The sequence below is a fragment of the Pygocentrus nattereri genome, chromosome 10, assembly GCF_015220715.1.
Source record: "Pygocentrus nattereri isolate fPygNat1 chromosome 10, fPygNat1.pri, whole genome shotgun sequence".
Classification (NCBI taxonomy): Eukaryota; Metazoa; Chordata; class Actinopteri; order Characiformes; family Serrasalmidae; genus Pygocentrus; species Pygocentrus nattereri.
This window is the reverse complement of record NC_051220.1, coordinates 17,891,656-17,912,205: the sequence shown is the minus strand read 5'-3', so window position 1 is coordinate 17,912,205 and position 20,550 is coordinate 17,891,656. Positions and strand designations below refer to the sequence as shown.

General features: G+C 39.5%; 1 protein-coding gene and 1 long non-coding RNA gene across 3 annotated transcripts; one reads left to right on the top strand and one right to left on the bottom strand.

The window, feature by feature from the left end:
- Window positions 1-2,708: 2,708 nt before the first annotated feature.
- Window positions 2,709-9,115, bottom strand: gchfr (GTP cyclohydrolase I feedback regulator). 2 transcript variants are annotated; one of them, XM_017703270.2, is made up of 3 exons: window positions 8,958-9,115; window positions 6,117-6,211; window positions 2,709-4,258 (listed from the first exon to the last, which is right to left on the bottom strand). In XM_017703270.2, the coding sequence occupies exons 1-3, from the start codon at window positions 8,991-8,993 to the stop codon at window positions 4,123-4,125; spliced, it is 267 nt and encodes an 88-aa protein (XP_017558759.1). In that variant the 5' UTR covers window positions 8,994-9,115; the 3' UTR covers window positions 2,709-4,122. The 2 variants fall into 2 exon arrangements, with proteins under 2 accessions (XP_017558759.1, XP_017558760.1); XM_017703271.2 differs by having other exon boundaries at window positions 6,117-6,208; window positions 8,958-9,113.
- Window positions 9,116-9,244: 129 nt separating this feature from the next.
- On the top strand, window positions 9,245-19,012 carry LOC108430626. Its single transcript, XR_001858088.2, has 3 exons — window positions 9,245-9,331; window positions 11,913-12,063; window positions 18,718-19,012. It is a non-coding gene; the product is annotated as an uncharacterized LOC108430626 (long non-coding RNA).
- The last annotated feature ends 1,538 nt before the right edge of the window (window positions 19,013-20,550 follow it).

Genomic DNA, 20,550 nt, shown 5'->3' with positions numbered 1-20,550 from the left:
TGCCCTCCAGACCAAATCTCCCATAGGACCAGCTCTTCTCCGCTGCTTATTATGGTATCTGGCTTGTCTGCTTTTGGCTGTTCTTTTGGTCTCTGCTTTGGTGGAGGTTTGTTTCTCAGCAGGGGCTTCATTGGCATACTTGAGCTCAGTAGCTTTTTCACTAATCATGCTATAGCTATGGAGACAAGTGAAATGTGTCATTTCTTTTTAAACAGCCCTGTCACAATGATTTAATCTGTGTCAATAGCTACAATGCCTCAGTTTAAAATATTGTATGATAGCATAATTCAGTCTTGACATTGCTGCAGAATGGTCCTCTCCTGCATTTACTGAAGACTTTGATAGGAATTAAGGAATGCACATGATCATCATGTCATTAATGCAGACACTGAAATGCTAATGGGTTTGACATTAAATAACTTGACTTTTAAAGGGGACTTAAATTTTTTTGATCTACATAATACAATCATTGAGATGTAAACAAAGTCATTCAGGGTGGTTTGCTGTAAAATGCTTTATTGTAGAGAAACGTAGCGACTCAGGCTTCCTGGTGTGGTGATAGGAACCAGAGGTCACTATGTCTATAGCAAAAAATATAGCCATTTCATTTACTATCCAAAACAATCAGTGAACCCAAGTGTATCTTTTGAGTTTTAATATGTAACATTGATGATGGTAAAATAGTAGCAATTCTAAAGAGTTTCTATGGGTTCTCTCACCCTGTGTCTCAGGAATCTGGAAGTGTATTTGTAATTTCATGTAACTACTTTCGGTATGGGAGCTTTAAGGTATGATTCCGATTGAGCTTCTCTAGAACGGAGTATTTTTCAAATTAAAACACTTTTATTGACTTTCTTTACATCTTAATGATTTATACACACATTTTCGAAGCTGCTTCTCCCTCAGGGTCACGGTGGGGGTGCTGAAGCCAGCTGTCATCGGGCAGAACGCAGGATACACCCTGGACAGGCCGCTTTGGATTAATCTTCCTGTTAATGTTCGGGAGTCAGACACAGCCTCAGTCTTTAAGTCTAGGCTAAAAACTTGTATAATCAGGCCTTTGGTAATTAGTCTTCCCTGTCAGATCTAGACCTGACAGAGTCTCTGCTGTCTGTTAAGACTGTAATCTGTGATCAGTCACTCTTTACAGAACTGACTCTATGTTTTTTCCCTTCTTTGTCAGGTTGAAAAGCTGCCCATCCTGTGTGTCTGATGCTGTTGTTTCTTCTGCCTTCATTGGGTACCCACTGCTTGCCAGCCTTCTTGACCACCATTGAGCTTTATGTTGTACAACGCTGCACAGTCCTCACCCTAGAGAGTTTTTCCTTGCCACTGTCGCCACTGGCTTCCTCATGGGGTCTTGGACCCATATTTTCTTTCTGCTGATTGTTCCGTAAAGCTGCTTTGTGACAACACCTGTTGTAAAAAGTGCTATATAAACAAACTTTGCTTGCTTGCTAGAATTGAAGACTTGTTGCAAAACGCATTATATGCTGTTCGGAGTGGAATACATACCAGATATATTAATGCTATATCACAATTAATACCACCTTTATTAGAGAAATAAAATATGTTCTATTGTACATCAGCTGTTATTCTTTTCAAAAACTCACTATATCCAAAACTGCCATGAATTGATATACATTGTGTGAAAGAATGAAACTTAAATTGCACTCATGTTAATTTTTAATAAATGTATACACCAGTCCAAACCATTTCTGAATCACATTAGCAGCATATTGTCACTGTCCAAAGAAAGTCATATATTCCCAGAATAGAAATTTTACTGAAGAAGGCAAAAACTCTTATGTAAGTCGATGTAAAGAGGTTTTATTCCAAGTAATCATGAAATTTTCACACATTGTACAGGACAGTTGCTGTGTTTGAAAGAAAAAAGAATAGCCAAAAAAGGCTTTTTTGGATGGGGGTGAGTTGGGGCAGCAATTGTAGGTTAGCTCTGCATACACTGAGCATAACAAATAATAATACAGATAGTATTAATTGTAACATAGCATTAATATTTTAGATGTAAAAAGTCCACTCCCAACAATATTTAAAGTATTTTGCAGTGCAACCTTTTCATTTTATTATTGTAATTTAGCTACTAATATAAATGATAATCACTTTCCACCATAAAACCTGCAGGGCTTTGGCCCTGTCCCAATCGGCACTTGTGGTTCTCGACTACCGATGCACACAGAGACCACAAGGCTATGGGGTGTCTCATATCTTATTTCAGCATTCAAGGCACTGCTCATGAGCACCCTCTGTGCACCCTTTGATGAGGACACAGTAGTGGAGCTACATTCATATGCAAAAGTTTGAACATTGTTGGTTTTCTAAGTGAAATCAAGTAAACACACATTCTACAGGGAGCAAACTTTAATATGGAATTCTTCTGCAACTTTGGTGCACAAATCACTTGAACATATTGGAAAAAAGAAGATATAAAATATAAAAAAGTGCCATAAAAACTGCACAGGCCACATGTTTCTTTTTTTTCCACCAGATCTTAAATTGAGCTAATAAGCAGTAATTGTACATTAAAATGTGCATACATGTGTTCTCTGTAGAGGATGTGTTACCTTTTTTTTTTTTTGCTTGGAAACTCTGCACAAGATCATTTGACTAGGGGTTTGTGTGCAACTGTATGATCAACATGGTGGAAATGAAGAAACTCAAATACCCACCAAGTAAAACAGCAACAGTTTCAGTCAATTTCTTGAATTTAAACCTTTATTTATTTCATTCTCACTGTAATATCATGGTCATAACCAAACATATAGTTCTTTCAGTTTAGCAGAAAAACAGAATGAACACAACAGAGAAGTGAGAAAGCTACATTTTAAAAAACACCAATAAACTAAACATTATTTAAATGGACCCGTTTCAATAAAACAGAAGTTTAACTCTTTCAACAATACCTTCTTCAATTCTCTGGTATAAAATGAGGAATCTTTCACTTAAATTGCAGCAAAATATCTATTGACAGAGACTTTATATGATGCAATTAATAAAACATGAGAATTCATAATACCACTTTATGGCCGTTATTCATGCCATAGTTTATTTGAAAAAAAGAAGAATGCAGAATCTAAACAGGACTTAGATATTGACTTCTTATGGAATGTGAAACACTGGATTTCCATCATTCTTGGTGGCATTTATATAATATGGCAGGCTTAATGTGCAGCTTTAGCATGAAAAAAAAAGTTCTCAGTTTTGGTTGCAAGACTGTTTTGCACAAAAGAAATTAACCATCACACTTACACAAGAGGTCCCCTGCCAACACTGCTTGAATCTGCTAGAGGCAGATTTGTTAGGAGAGCTTGTCTTGGACAGTATTTCTCATTTGTGATCACTGAACAGATAATAGTCTAGAACAGTGGTTCACAATCCTAGTCCTGGAGTATCACAGCTATGCACATTTTAGAGCTTCCCCTGCTCCCAACACACCTGATAAACCCTAAACAATCATTCAGAGGGCGATGTGAAATGTTCCATTCTAGAATCAGAATTGTTTACATTGGTGGTGATAGAAACCAGTTTGGAGATGAGGTTTGTGTAAAACCTATTTTTTAAACTGTGATTGGCAGAGAGAGACATGCAGTGTGTCGTGAGGCAAAATAGGACCCAAAAAAAATCCTTCTGTTTTTTTGGATCTAACACTATTTTACTTCCATCAACATCACATATAAAAACTCAGAACATGCGTTTGCAGGTCATTTTGAATGGTAAATAAAATGTCTATATTTGGTTTGCAGACACTGTGATTGCTGGTTCCTGTCACCACCACTGTAAAGACATCTGAGTGAGTAAGATTTTCCACAATGTACCATATCATATCAAACCACTCGGAATGACTTTGTTTAATCTTTGAATTAGGCTAAAATTTTTAAAAATCAGTGGAACACCCCATCAACAAGTACTTCCTGAATTGAAGCTGGTGTGTTTGAGCAGCGAAAACACTAAACAAGCAGAACAGTGATACTTCAGGAACAGGATGGAGAATCACTGGACTAAAACATGGAATATGACATTATAACTTCATCTGGAATTGTAAACACTATGTAACCTTAATTACAAAACAAAGTGCTAAAATGAGTGATCTACTGGATGTGTTCAGAGGTCATTGGCATCTTTGTGAAGGCACCACACCAGAGTCTGACCAACACCCGTCATGGTCACAACTTTATAGCCGAGCTTCTCAAGCTTATCTAGGACCAATCGAGGAGGTTCATCCACGTGGTATTCTGAACTGCAAAAAAAACACGTCGTATCAGTCGTATCAGTCAGACACAAAGATGGACAAAACGACCTTATTTCAAGCAAAAGCTTCCCATAATTCCCTAAACATGAAGGCTCATGTTGTAACTTTATAAAGAATGAAAGTTTAGCTCTGCCCCTGCTAGCTGTCCAGGACAGGAAAAAAGATAGCTGGTGGCTGAACGGAAACCTTATAAGAATTACTTATGGGAACAGATCTGTTGGCTCACTAATGGAGATCTAACGTCAGGAAGCCTGAAATCAATAACATGGAAAATTGGCAGCTATACATTGGTCATATTTTTGATTACATGTTTAAATGTGGGGCAGTCATGGGCTGGAGGTTAGGGAACCAGCCGGAAGGTCGCTGGTTCGATTCCCTGAGCTGACAGAAGACCTGACTGTCACACCTGTTGGACATCACATTCTAAAAACCATGGACATTAATATGGAGGTGGCCCCTTTCTGTAGCTATAACAACCTCCACTGTTCTGGAAAGACTTTCCACAAGATTTTGGAATGTGTCTGCGGGAATTTGTGCCCATTCAGTCAAAAGAGCATTTGTGAGGTCATACACTGATGTTGGATGAGAAGACCTGGCTTGTAAAGTTGTTTCAATTCATAAAAAAGGAGTACAGTGGGGTTGAGGTCAGGGCTCTGTGCAGAACAGGAAAGGGCCATCCCCAAACTGTTCCCACAAAGTTGGAAGCATACAATGGTCCAAAATGTCTTGGTCTGTTGAAGCATTAAGATTTCCCTCCACTGGAACTAAGGGCCTAGGCCAAGCCCTGAAAAACAACCCCAGAGCATTATCCTTCCTCCACCAAACTTTACTGTGGATACTTCGTATTCCGTTAGGTACACCACTACAGCCAGCGCTCTGCATACACATTGTGATCCTAGGCTTGTGTGCAGTTGTTTGGTTATGGAAATCCTTTTCGTGAAGCTCCTGATGCACTATTCTGGTGTTGCTGTTGCTTCCAGATGCAGTTTGAAACTTTGTAGTGTGTGATGCATTTTGAGTGCTGTGTTTCAGCACTCAGTGCGAGTTTGCGACCTACAGATTTAGCCAAGCAGAAATTTCACAAACTGACTTCTGACAAAGGTGGCATATCACACTTAAAGTCACTGAGCTCTTCAGTTTTACTCATTTTACTGCCCGTGTTTGTCTGTGGTGACTGCATGGCCATGTGCTTGATTTATTTGTTAACATGATGTGGCTAAAACACATGAACTCAATAATTATACAGTATTTTAATTAAGTATGACACATTAAAGCTCATAATCTATACTGACAGTTTACTGCAGGGCAGACACACCTGGGGCAATTTAGCACAATTGGACTGACTGCATGTCTTTGGACTGTGGAAGGACAACAGTTCCATTAAAATATCTTTTTAATACTATTTGAAAACCTCAGCAGGCCTTTACATTGTGTGAACACATGGGCTAATAAAAATGGTACAGAATTACTCAAGACAAACTCAGGGGACATAAGTACATGTGTGTATACCTATGCAAGAATGTCTAAAACTCCTTAGTACATGTTCTCCTCAACATATTAGATCAGTTTTGAGTGCAATCAGTAATTATGTGGTAACATTTGCATGTAAATCATCTCTTTTAATTGGTGATATTATTGTTTAAGAATCCTTAACCCTTGTTTAAGGAAACTTTTTTAGCTTCCTCGTGACACACATTCTTGTCAAATTCAGCAGTCTGCCGGCCTGTTTGGCAGCTTATAATCATCAGATGCTCTTTGGAGGATTGCTATTGTTAAAGAATAAGAACAACTAAGAGTAACTGCACTGAACGGGCAATTGTCATGTCAGGTGCTTCTGAACACTTACAAATTGTTCCCCAGCATGGTTGTTTTCCTGGCTCCCAAATAGCTCATGATGGCAGGATCTGAGTACTCGTCTCCTACCATGGTGGGCCCAGTCTCCTGAAAAACACACAGTTTGTCCACTAGCACTGCGCTCATTGGTCAAATATGTTGTTTGACATTAGCATTGCGGAAAAATGTCTTTACAGTGGTGGTGATCGGAACCAGGGGCTGAGATGTCTATAACAAAAATATAGGCATTTATTTACTATCCAAAATGACTAATGCAGCTACACGTCTTCTGAGTTTTTATAAGGTAAGCAACTCCTAGTAAAATACTGACAAATTCAAAAATACATTTTTTAAGAACTTATTCTTTGTTATTTTGCCTTACCATGCTCTGCATGTACCTCTTCACCATGAAAGGATTTTTAAAAATATGTATTAGGTCAAAAGCTCTCGGTACTATTATAAAATACATCAGGCATCAGGCTGCATATCCCTAACCATGTAAATGTAAGAACTCCATAACATATCTTTAAGAGGGATTAAATGCTTTGAACAGCTGGTTCCATTCATCTCCATTGCAAACGATTCTGACTAAGTTTTTATAGAATGCAGCACTTTAAAACAAACCATTCTGTATGTCTTTGTTTACTTCAAAATGATTTAATTAGAATTCAGAATTTTTAAAAATTAAGTGGAATTCCAAGCACAAGAATAAGACTGTACTGGAGTGCTGGGCAGCACAATGTCCCAAGCATCACCTTCCACATATATCACCATAATCCTCTGTAAGTTTGTCAACTATGAGTTTTCACACAAAACGCCATGCTGTTTTGACTGCATTTTTTTTTTTAGTAATTTGATCTAGAAGGTAGATCTACGTTGTTGATCTAGTAATTTGCTAAGTTCTCAAATTGTGTTAGATAAAAATTAGTACTATGCACTTTTACAGTACAAAAAGTACTATGAAACTTTTTCTAACTTGAGTAATTTAGTGTAACAGGTGAATGAGAAGCTAGTGCTGAAGGAACGCGCTGAGCTATTAGTGTGCACGACATTAAATGATGAAAAGTGTTAGGCCAAATGTGCAGCTACCAAACTTAATCAGTGTAAAGATGCATCCTGTAGGATTCTTGTGCTGAAATGTCAGTAAAAAGGAAGATAATCACAAACACACACACACACACACACACACACACACACACACACACACACACATACATATATATATATATATATATATATATATATATATACATACATGCCCCCATAGAAAACAAACAAACAAACAAAATACCCAGGTATCCATTTTTTATGATTTTTATTTGTCTACATCATTTGCTCAGCACCTGCCTTTTATATTGTGTGAAATTTTTGATGAATGGATCAAAATTAATTCTCAAAAACTGCTTGGAAAAAAATCTTTTTCCATTAACTTCCTTTGTAAATGAACATTTTGCCCTCTCCTGAGAAGTTACCATTTCAGAGACACTTGCTTAGATTGCAAATAATCCAGAAAATGAAAAGGTATGTTAGCTATTTTGAAAATAAATTGTCTCACTGTTCTGGTAATGTAGATGGCATTGATCAATTTGACCTAGTAAACAGTACATCTATTGCCATGTAGTGAAAAGAAGCCAACGTTAATAAAGTCTCTGTCTCTCTCTCTCTCTCTCACACACACACACACACACACACCAAAATAGCAAAAAGATCTCCATCTCACAATATGCTAAAGGTTCAAAAAGTGCTTCTGAGATTATGCATTCTTGGCCTATTACTTTCTTTATTCAAGAATGTTTTGCTTGTTTAGAATTTGTTGACATCTCTTCATAATTTTATTATTGCACAGTGCTAAAGGGGAGTGATTGATGTGAAAAGCACTATTCTTGAGAAACTTGCCAAGTCAGACTTGTTCACAGTGGTGGTGATACGATCCAGACATCTGAGTTTTGTGCCTCTGAAAGCTCCCTCACAGAAAGCTATTACACTGAATTGGTTCCAAATATGCTGCCTCATGTCCGACACGTTTCTGTTATTAACTTTTGGCATAAAATGAATTTAATCTATTTATTTTAATACATTCATGGTGGATGGGTAATTACAGGGTATCCTAAGGCAACACAGTCCCCAAACAAACCTTTTTTTTTTTACCACTAATTTACCATCATCAACATTACATATAAACACTCAGAAGGCATGTCTAGGATCACTGGTACTTTTGGATAGTAAACAAAATGGCTATGTGTTGTAGACATTGTGCCCTCTGACTCCGATCATCACCACCTCTGTAAAGGAATAAAAGTTTCTCTACAATAAACCATTCCACATCAAACAACTGTGAATGACTTTGTCTCAGACTGAATTATTCGAAAACTAAAAAAAAATGCTGAAATTCCCCTTTAAGCAAGCACAGCTTACATGTTGTAGGCCAAACATCTACCTAATAGGCCAAAGTCTGTTTCACCCCTCAAACTCCTCTCTTGGCTTGCAATGACGTATGATTAACAGCAGTAGAATTGATTAATGACCAGTAGTCTGAGCAAGGCTGCCAATGTACAATCACACTAAGATGACACGCTAATGAAGAGTCTACAGAGAAACAGCTTTCAGTTACGAATCCATGTGGTTTCTCCTCAGCGCCAAGCTATCGGCTAATGTATATAGGCTACAACCCACTGCTGAAGTTAGTGCACCATCCACACAGCGATGCGGGACTACAGTGACACTAATGCCTCAGTAAACCCTAAAGCTATAATCTGTGCTGGACTGCCATCTGCAAACTGCCACCGCTGTCAGGTTCCCAACACGCCTAAAGGGAAAAACAGTTTTGTTCAGATAGAGTAAAAGAAATACACACCAGCCGGATCTGTGTGCTGATGAGAATGTAAGGCATCCTGGACTGTCGTCGCTGACCTACAGGGCGACAGCTGTCCAGAAGATTGCAGTTCCTATTGCTCGGAGGCGACAGCCCTTCCCCCTCCCCCCGCTCTACACTCGCTCTCACGGCGGAATGCGGTAACAACACCCATCGCGTCGGACCAATCAGAATCGTCACAGGCGCGTAAACGACAAACACCCTCCGCTGCGGACCAATCAGAGTCCTCGGAGCCTATAAACACAGCCTGTCCGGCGCGCGACCGTGACTGTAACTACATTACTTCTTCAAGGAAAGAGAGGCGGCGGTGAGATTCATTAACGCACCCAGACGAACTCCGCCGAGCCCTCGCACAGGTTAAGCCCTCAGAAACAGGGAGACTTTCAAAAAGAGGGGGACGAAATGATCCCACCAAAATGCACCGATTCGAGAGCAAATGTTAAGTAGAGAATGGCGAAAACGAACAGAACGCGAGGCTAGAAACACTGAGAGAGACGTTTTGCCCTGAATGGAAATTTTAAGCAAAGTCTTTTGTGAATATGCCTACTCACAACCTATAGCAGAGCCGCAGTAGTTTTAAGGTTGGATTTCTCTGTTTAAAGCCTAGGAACCCCCCCCCCCCTTCTGGTGATGTATCGTTTAGAAACTTTCCATTAGCTGGTGGCTGTAGAAGAAAGCTAGATAGCTAATATTATTTCTACGAAGGCTTAGTATGTTATTGCAGCTGTATAACTGCAGTGACAGTATTAAAATGATCTTACAGTAGAGCAACGAGCTAATGCTATGTGTTTGCCAAATGCATGCTGGGTATTGTAGTAGAACACTGATGAACAAAAACAACTAGAAAATAAAATGATGAATTCTGTCAAACATGGGCTGAAGGATGTAATGCTGTTCTACAGCATGCAGGGCTGCAGGATATAATGTTCTGCTGCAGAATAATATATAACATAACAAATAATATTAAACATCAGTATTAGGAATGCCCCCTAAAACGGGCTTCAGCCTAATGAATAGGAAACTGCACAACACACCCAGTGTATGTATGAACCGTTTAGATATATTGATTTGACATGTACAATGTACATATACTTACAAATGACCAGCCATGAAGTGTCTCGTAGTCTGTGGGATGCAGATGGATAGTCGACTGCTGGAGGATTTGCCTTGCAGTGTAATTAGTTTGCTATTCTGGTGACACTATATAGGTGGGTATACTGTGCTTTGTATTGGATCCATAAATCAGTATGTTCTATAATTAAAGGATCTGCTGGTCTAAAAATGCAACTCATACATTTTGACTTGAACTAGGAGTCGAACCATATTTTTTTTCTTAAGCTAATGCTTATGAATACAGTAACCATAGCTCACTGTGTGGTTCTAATGAATGAATAGGCTCGCTATTTGGCAGTGATACTAAGCTTATTCAAAGTAGTCAGTGGCAAAAAGTCGCTTAAACCAGCTTCCGTCCAAGGAATAAAAAACTCGGTCAGTGTGAACCATATTTATATAAACTAGTTTGACAAAGAAAGAGGATAGTCATTTTGAATGGTTAGCCACACAGCAGAAAGAATATGATTACATTGCCTCAGTGTAATGCATAACTGCATGTTTCAGTCTACATTGAGAAGGTGTAAACATTTACTAAAGTACTTTAGACTTTTATAGGCCTAATTCTGTGGTTTGGAAGTAAAACATTTAAACTGCCTTTGATCACAGATGTAGGATGGGAGTGAGTCTTCAGCTTTTCAGATGGAGCTAATGTTAGACGTCTTTCTGCCTTGCTGTGCATTAAGTGAGCCATAAACAAGTTCACAAACTCACAGCATGGTCCCTTTAGTAGCTGTCAGTCAGTTTGAACTGTTTGTTTAAGAGCACTGCCAAACACTCAAAGCAAATTATTGTAGCAGTGTTAGGAGAGAGTAGAGTTGTGATTTGCACTCTATTCATAGGCTTAATAATGTGTGAAGTTAAATTTAGTTTAATCAACCACCTGCAGCAATTCTATGCATTACAGATATAAAATGGTTTGTGAAAGACAGAGATCATACAACATTAGACATGAGCGCTTGGGTATTGTTTGGATCAGTTATCAGGTTGCAGCTTTATTTATGTCAGTCTAGAATTGCATGTACCTGAAGCTGAAATAATTAATTCAAATGATTTCTAGCCTTGTATTTAGAGTTTCACCTGGCTTTACGCTAACAATGTAATGCTCTGTTCCACATATTATGTGAAGTGAGTCTGTAAAGCAAAAACAGATTTGGTTTAGGTGTGAAATGTGATAGAGGGTTTTTAGTGTTTGATTTCTTAAGGATCCTCAATCCTCAGCCTTGGTGGCTGGGCTTTTAATTTCCTTTCGGGTAAATTGTTAATTTCCTTCTCAAAGCTGTTCTAATCACTCTTACATGAGCTCGGGACTGCTGGGTAAATAAAAAGAGCCGTCTGAACAATGGGAGCGGGCTTGATAAAATCAGCAATATGGCTCTGGTATCCACACCAGAAGAAATAATTCATTGTCTCTATGCCGTTTCACACCATTATGGGAAATAAAATTAATGCACAATTCATATTTTAGCTTATATTTGCTTGATGGGAGTGAAGTTCAGTGGGATTGAGCTCTTCACGAGTGTTTTGCCTAATTCTTTTTCCTTTAATTTAGTTAAGGCCAGTTCCATCCCTGAGTTGGTTTCCCCTTATCACACAGTGCTTCCAAGCTGGGTATTGGTGAAGGCTAGCTTGTGCTTCTGTTGAGTCACATAAAGACAGACATCACTTGTTTTCAAACTGCCAGTAACCCGATATCATTAGAGAGATCACTGCACTTGGAAGAGAATGTTAACTGCCAATTCTTTCATGTTAGCTAACAGTCCCTGTGTTGGCTGACATAGTGTTGAGTGACCTTACCCATCCAAAGAGTCCTTTCCATATTTCCAGGTTTTTCTGCTGGAAGTACTTGTTGCTGGGCTATGCTGCTTCCATGAAAACTACAACCAAGTCCAAGAATAAGAGTGTTCAACAAGCAAAAAATCTTATCTCAGTTCCGATGACTTCTCAGCTGATGACGATGAGTTTCTGCAATTAAGAGGTACAAAGAAATAAAAGTAATATTACTCTGAAGGCATTTCACACTTGGTGCTGGTGCTGTTCCCAGCTGCTTTCAGTGGAACAGTTTTCATGTTTCCACTGTAAAGCAGTCAATATTTGAGAGAGCAAGTACTCAGTGGGGAGTAGCTTTCGGTTCACTGAAGCCAGTGATTGTGGAAAACATGTACATTGGCATGACAAACCATGACTACAAGATATACCCCCATGCCGGCATGTGTGGATTTGTCAATTAGTTTCTTGTTTCAGTATGTCCAGCTAACCTGGCTCATCTTGCTATTTTCACATATCCATGGTTTTATCTCTCTGTAGATTGTTGTCTGATGTTATCATAGCCTGATAGCTGTGAAGGAACAATTTTTGACAAAGAGGAAGTGACATATCTTTTCATGATAAGCTGAAGTGATGCAAGTATTTCTGAGGTTTATAATTGTCCATAAAGCAGGACCAGAATTTGTTTTACTGTTTACATATGAACATTTCTTGTTAAAAGAACCTATTATTCTCTGTTGGACACTCCCGATCAGTGCTTAGACGGGCGCGCTAGTGGCAGCTGGTGTTTAAATTTGGGTATTAAGCGCTGTGGCGGGGGAAAGCTTCAGCAGCAACAAGGAGGCACATAAAAAAGACCATTTTCAGTGCTTATATATACATCTGAGAATTGAGGCAGTAAATATAAGCCAGTTTAAATCTAAAAGAATTGTGAAAACCATGTTAACATGAATAAAATCAGAAATCTTTTAGCCACTAGATGTTGACACCAGGTTATCATATCAGGTGAGAAGGCTTTTTGTGATAGAAACTGCTCCTTCAGTTAAGCTGAATTTAACAATAGTTAGTCATTGCAACATTATGCTGAGGAGAATAATTTTATACACATGGCTAACGATCTTAACATTGTTCATCATTAATCATGATATTAAAATGAATGTTATCAAGTGTAGTGAACTAAATAAAGTTTAACTTACCTTGTTTGGCTGCTTGTTCTAGTGACATTGAGCTGTAGTGTGGTCTTCTGCAAAGTTTTCAGCTTCAGGAATGAAATAAAACCAGCAGCACTCTCCAGATGATCAGGATAGTGTGTGTGTGAATTGAAATGTCCTCAGTAACACCTTTACACATCTCTTGGCCTAATAATTTTGACTAATTTACCGCTACCACCTTTATCACTGCAGGCTTGACCTGAGGTGTTTTGTATGTATATAGAATAATGAATTGTATGTATATTAAATAATAAATTGTGTACTATTTTATCTATTATTGTTATGCCCAAGAACCACTGAAAATGGCATAGGGTTGCAAAAAAAAAGCTCAACACTCTTTAAGATGTGAAGATTTATGAATATGCATGATTGTGCAGATAGTAAATAATCCCACACTTGCCTCCCTATTTCTAAACCTCACCCCTTTCCTACACAACCCTGTAGGCTGTCTGCAGTTGTGCATCCTTCGAAGCACATGCCTTTGTAGTCTGCATCCTTCGAAAGCTGCTTAGACCCAGGCTTAGTTTAAACCCAATACTTACGTTTAAAAAAGTGTACTCCGCAGCTGCCCTTTGCTCCTCTGCTGACACCATAGCATTCTTCGTTGCCATGGAAAAGAAGGACACATTTCTCGGCTACATATGAAGGAGCCTTTGAAATGGGGCGGCCTGGGTGCACCGGTGTGATGTCGTCAGCCTTCAAATGCAGCCTCCGAAGGATGCAGCCCCTGAATTGGGACCCAGCTTGTATGTTTTATGAGACGAGGCAATAAATTGCCAGCCCAGCACCTTCACTCGATTTCACTCACGCGCTTTTATCCCCTAAACATGCATCAGTGCTGCGTCAATGAGCCAGAATGAACCTGTGTGGTTGTATCGGTTTTAGCCTTTTTGCTAAGCTAACATTAGCCTCTGGTGCCAGTGAGGATATTAATTAAAAGCAACTTAATTTAACAGTGGCACACACAAAAAGGCAGGTTTACACGCTCAGATGTACAAGCATCAATGAAGCTGTGGTGAACCTGTGCTGTGCTGCCTGCTGGCTCTAAACACCACGTTTGACAGTTTATTAGATAGACGTGGCATTTAAATTTGACATATTTGACATACAATTTGTCGTAATTTTAAATACCAACATAATTTCTTTATTTTTGTTAACAGTTAACTGCACAGGCCAGGCATTTCAAACAAGTGGCATGGCATGTTCTGTAGCTGTAAGCAAGTTTTCTGTCACCACATCATAATCCTCTCATTAGCAAATGTTAGTATTTTGGACCGTGATGGGTTCAAGCTCATTCGTGACATACAAACCTAAGCTGCTAGAGCGGCCCATGAATTGCTTCTTTCAGATGTACTGAGAAAGTCACAATTTTCAATGGAAAACTCTACATATTTAATATGAATATCAATCTACATAAACATTGTAAGCCATCCAAGAGGAGTTTTTTTTCTGTATTTAAGCATGATGCTTGTATGTATGATGCAGTATGGTGTGCAAATCATACAAGGAAGAAAACCGTATTATTTAGGCCAGTCAAATATAGAGAAAGACAAAACACGTGTTATAAATAAGTTACTGTCCATGAGTTATAATTCAAACATGAATTTGTTTTACTATTTTTCTTTATTTTACATTTTAATACACAGCGCTTAAGTTGCTTAAATGGGTGAGCCACCCATGGTTGCGCCACTTGGGAGCCTTCATGAGCATCTTAAGCCCTTCACAAAGCAGCGTGATTCCAGCAAACCCACTGACAACTTTGGTTTGGTGTGCACGCCCAGTTTGCTGAAGCTGTAAACACTTTGCTGTTATGTTCACACCAGACAGCTCATCAGTGTTCGCATAGCACTGAGCAGCTAACACCACATTAGTTTGGTGTATTGCAAAGCATCAAGTTTGACCAACTGTGATAAACTTGCCTCTTGCATCATCTTTAGGCACCTGGTTGCAGTTGAAGCTGTGTGTCATGGCTTTTAGCAACACACCAAAACATGTCTTAGTTGCTTGTTTTCTTTCCTTTGTGATCCATTTTCATTGTGAGTTTTCCGTCCTTTTGCTCATTGACAGTCACATCAGCAGATACATATTTACAGTCAGAAAGAGGCTTGTTCCGCATGGGCTGCTAATCAGATGACACAGTACTGCATAGAGGCTGTAGAGGAGATGAAAGCCTTTGGCTAGTCTGACCTCAAAGCGTGAACACACTGTCAGGCAGTTGCTTAGAGGAAGGATGGGGGAGTCAGGAAAAGGAACAGATGCTACAGGCATGCTGCCATCTCATAACAGACTCTGGCCATAACCACTAAGACCCTTAGAGCACTGGTTGAAGATCAGATATTCTTTTGATTTAGAACTGACTGAAGGGGGTCTAATATCACCTATGGTGAGAAATATGCCTGCCATAACAAAGCTGATGTTGAAGTAATAGCACTATCCAGAGCCCAGTGATGATCGTCTATCGTCACCTTGCTGTCAACTCATGCCTTCTGTGAATAGTTACACTTGAAGACACAGAAAATTTCTGCCATATCGCTCACCCCGAGTGATAGCCCATTACTTTACTGTGAACAACACGAGCTGAATTAGCTGCCTAACAGGAACTTGTATATTTTCATGTCATTTAAATCTTTATATTTATTAACTGCTTTTTGAGTCTGCAATTTCCCTCTGGTATCAATAAAGTTCTATCTATCTATCATTAGGTAAACAGGGTAAATAGGGTATTTCTCGTTGTGCCTTTGGCACTCAACCCCTCAACTGTTCCCTATAGCTCTGATCTGCTGGCGATGTTGTGCTGCTCCCAGACTGGGCATAGTTAGGCAGCAAAACGTAATTGCTCAGGATCAGTAAAGGTATAACATAACAGTGGACTAGCTAAAGGAGATTCGTAGCAATATTGCTGTTTAATTTCTTGGTTAACTATCTACTGATTGTCACACTCAGGGCCTTATAGGACTTCAGAGAAGGCCTCATAATAACTGGAAACTAAAAGTGCATGACTAGTTCATTTTTATTCAGTAGAATTATGCTTTTATTTAAACTCTGCAAGTATTACAGTACTACTCTTGTTTCTTTGTCAGGTTTGGATGGAAACAAAAAGGGTTAAATTCTTGAAATGCACAGCAGAAAATTGGCCAGTCAGGAACAGTGGTATCTAGGTAGATGTAGCTAAGCAAGCTCTCCTGTTGGTTAGGACTTTAAGAGTTGAAGAGAAAGCCTAACACATTAGATTAACTATCAGCATACTCACAAAGCGACTGAGGAATGAACATATCATGGTTTGATTGAGGATGGCATGCCCACTCCAGGTAAGGGGAAAGGACCTGCTCCAGGTGGAGGAGTTTAAGTATCTTGGGGTCTTGTTCACGAGTGATGGGAAGAGGGATCGTGAGATCGGCCGTAGGCTGGGACAGGCGGCAGCAGTAATGCGGTCACTGTACCGGACTGTAGTGATGAAGAGGGAGTTGAGCCAAAAGGCGAAGCTCTCTGTTTACCGGTCGATCTACATCCCAACCCTCACCTATGGTCATGAGCTGTGGGTAATGATCGAAAGAACGAGATCGCGAATACAAGCGGCGGAAATGAGCTTTCTTCGTCGGGTGGCGGGCTACACGCTATGCGATAGAGTGAGGAGCTCGGTCATCCGGAAGGAGCTCAGAGTAGAGCCGGTACTCCTACGCATTGAGAGGAGCTAGCTGAGGTGGTTCGGGCATCTGATCCGGATGCCCCCTGGACACCTCCCGGTGGGGGTGTTCCAGGCTCCAGCACTCGCCTGTGACCCTGACAGAGAAGTGGCTTGGAAAATGGATGGATGGATGGATGGTACTCTAGGCCTTGTAAAATCCCAGATATGTCCCTGACCATGAATACGAGCAGCAGTCTGATCAGTGGGTTGTTTGAAATGGATGACAGCCCCTGCAGCTCTGTACCAGCCTCTCTATGTGAAAGTGCTACAAGATAAAATATATGCTAATATGTCTTTCACAAGCTTCAAATAAACAATGGAATTTCTTTTAGAAGCTTCAAATGTGTGTTTAATCAAGCCTGAGGTGAGCCAACAACAAGAAAGTTGCAGGTTCAAATCCCAGAACTGACTGGGTTTTTAAATTTTTCATCCCTCCTTAAATGATGCAGCAGTTACAACTTGGTGGTAACAAATTTTCTGTTCCACCTTCAGTGCTGCACTGGTTACATTCTGGTGCCTAAGTGTGTTTGGTGGAAAGGTGGAAAGGAAAATTGGAATGGGAAGATAAATTCATCCTCATCAAGGAAGTGTTCATGTGAATCGCAGTTAGCTTAGTGCTAACAAACCACTAGAAACCAGGACACTAGTAGAAGTTAGCATTATCATTGAGGTGGGTTTTTTACTCATGTTTTGACCTAGCTTTGACAATTAAGGCCCAAATCAAAGGCCTAGCTCTTATAGTCATGGTTGGCCTGACTAAATGGGTATTTAAACACCTATCGCTGAGAAGCAATTACCCTTCTCCGTGGTAGCTTATACTTCTGGATCATTAAAGTTACAGTTTGGCCATCTTGAAGCCTCAAATTTATCTGTACTTTCACCATTGTTTCCTAGGTATTCCGTTTGATCCATTAGACTTTTAGCTCAAGTTCAGAACTAATGAAGCCAATTTTCGGACACCAACCATGAAATGGCTGAGTAACCACAAGTTTGATAAAAGAAAAATTGTCAGTTTGATTTCTCGCTTTAACCATTGTTCATGGCAAATTGTTATGTAATACAAAAAGTTCACACTTACATGACAGGGTTACTAATGTAACAGATTATTTCATTTTAAAAAGCTTGCCTCGCATTTCCGTTCCTGGTGGACCCAGCTGTGAGCTGCCTGGCTGGCTTGGCGGAGGCAAGCCAAGGGAAGCGGAGGGCTGTCTGTATTCACTTTGATTAATTATCAACAGTCTGCTGGCTGCAGGGTCTTCTGAATGCTTGTGAGACCAGAACACACCACCTCATATCCTGCACCCGAGAGGTCTATCCGCTGCAGCGTGGCCCTGGTCACTGCCACGACACGTTCATTACTTTTTATGCTCCCCTGAGAGAACAGTGAGGGAGTTGCCTTGCAAATGGCGAATATCATCTATGAAATTACATGTTATAAAACAAACCAGACTTTGTGCATGCTGAGTTTGAACAGATCAGGAAAAAGAGTAAACAAAAGTAGGTCGAGTAATTACTTTAAAGTAAACATTTCCTTGTGGCCTGAACCACTTTGGAAAAATGAATTTAGGTGCTTGTTATTCGATCAGTGGGTTGGTTTCCGTTTTTGCACCTCTATTGGAAATGGAACATCTTTAGGCTATAACCTGAAGATACTTAGTGATACCCAGTACTGGAGAGGTAAAGAAATAGGATTAATGGATGTAAAGGTGGTTTGAGTAAAGACAATTTCTGCTGTTGTGATGGGACATAAGCTGTAAGATGTTTTGAACAATGGTTGATAGATGGATCTACTGAGTTAAAAGTTCTCATCTGACCACTAAACGCACAGGTATTCAATACATCATTTAAGCACTGTGTACACATCACTCATGTAGAGTATTCAGTATAGCAGACTATGTACAGCTGTTTACTTTGGACATTTTTAGCTCTACAATGGAGAACTGATAATGCTTTTATTTTAATATTACAGGGACGTGTGCCTTCTCTCCTACGTGGAAGCCTTTGGCTACTCCCTTGATGATTGCTTCCACCGGTGTCTAGTTTGGCACATACAGTTCCTTGCAGTCCCTCATCTTTTAAATATCCAATGTTTATATATTGTATATCTCCACTGGCATGAGGAAGGGGGATTTAAAGGAAATTAAGTGAAAAAACAGACATTTCCCAAACTGGAGTTCAAAAAATGCTAAAGATATACAGAAAATGGGACTCTAAACAACTGTGCAAGACCTGGTAGACCACCAACCCTGTCATCATCAGATACTAAAAGCTTTCATCTTTAAGAGAAGTTGAGAGAAAATCAAGCTCCACTCTTGCTTTGGATCTGAAAAATCCACAGTGTTTCTGTCCATCCTTCTAATTTGCAAATCAAATAAAGAAACTTCAGAAATATAGTTTTCTGTCTTTTTACTGATGCTGAAAAATTACTAAATGCCTTGAAATTAAATGAGTAATTAAATAAATGGTCTTTGGTTTTGGACAGTACAGTTCAGTCCATACCTAGCATTACAGCAAGTTTACCATGGCAAGGTCATAGGTAAACATATTATTAATGATCACATTGAAGAATTCTTTAGTCAAACATTGCCTAACTTTAGGCTATGAGTGCTAGGCAAGCTTATTCCATGAACAGCATCCAACAAATTTCAGTATTAATACAAAATTCAACTGATGTACTAAGATTATTATCAACTTTATGCTGACTGACTATTTACAAAAATCCTGTTCAAGGGTTGTCAGATTTCAACTGTGGTAAAGCTGGATAATCTGGGCCCTGTCGTGGGAGGGTGGGTTCAGCAAGCAAACACTACGTATTTTATCATGTTCTTCATTTTGTCTTTTCTGTCATTTCTGGTTTGTTTGTTTTTACCTCGTTCTTTGTATTTTCTATAATGAATATACATTTTCTATAAGGTAAATTTTAGGTTACAATACTTTTGTTCTGGCATTTTGATACACAAATAAAACAGCCTAGTGAGTCTTCTGTAGGCTAAATTTGAGTAATTATTCTAAACCCGTCATGACACAGCCTAACTTTGCCTAACTTTAGCTGTGTCTCAACCCACATACTACCCTACTAAATGGTAATACAGCATCATTCAAAATAGAAACAGCACCATTAGTGGCATGCTATTTATGTGGCTTGAGACACAGCAGCAGAATGCACCCACCCTGCATCTGAGACCCCTGTGCATATGACGCAATGACAGGGCTGGAACATCATTTTCTGTTCTTCAGCACGTGGAAGGCATTCAGAGTGAGACATGACGTGACATGTAACATCTGGTTGACGGCACCAACCGGACAGTAGACAACCCTAACTCCTTAGTGACAATTATTGGAAGTGCCAGATAAACATACTAGACACTTCCATCAAGTGTCCATCCAAGCACCCCAAGCTTCATGTTAGAGTTATTCCTGAAAAGTTAAAACACAGATGTCTTTGTGCTATTGTTACATATTAAAATGATTTTGTAGGATATCTGGCATTTGCCAAGAGGGCTGCATCATCATATTATACACAAAAGGCCCAACTAGGGGCAGCAATTCTGCTAGGGGCTGCTATTTAATTATATTACAATAATTTTGCAGAGCATGTCTACATAAAATTATTCTGCAGAGATTAGTTTTGTTAATCTGCATCACTCAGATTGCTACACAGCAACACATCATGAGGAAAGCAGCTGGAACCACTCTGGCTGTTGGAGGCGATGGACATAGTGTTTCCAAGGAGTCTAAACTTAACCCAGTGTTCATCTTTAAGAACATACTGTAATTTCACATCAACAGATGAAGATCCAGG

Excerpts from the sequence above, each read along its gene's own strand:
- gchfr (XM_017703270.2), bottom strand. The coding sequence starts at position 8,993 with ATGCCTTACATTCTCATCAGCACACAGATCCGGCTG. Across the intron at positions 6,212-8,957 it reads TCAGCACACAGATCCGGCTG|GAGACTGGGCCCACCATGGT; the intron begins GTGTGTATTTCT and ends TGTGTTTTTCAG. Across the intron at positions 4,259-6,116 it reads ACCATGCTGGGGAACAATTT|TTCAGAATACCACGTGGATG; the intron begins GTAAGTGTTCAG and ends TTTTTTTTGCAG.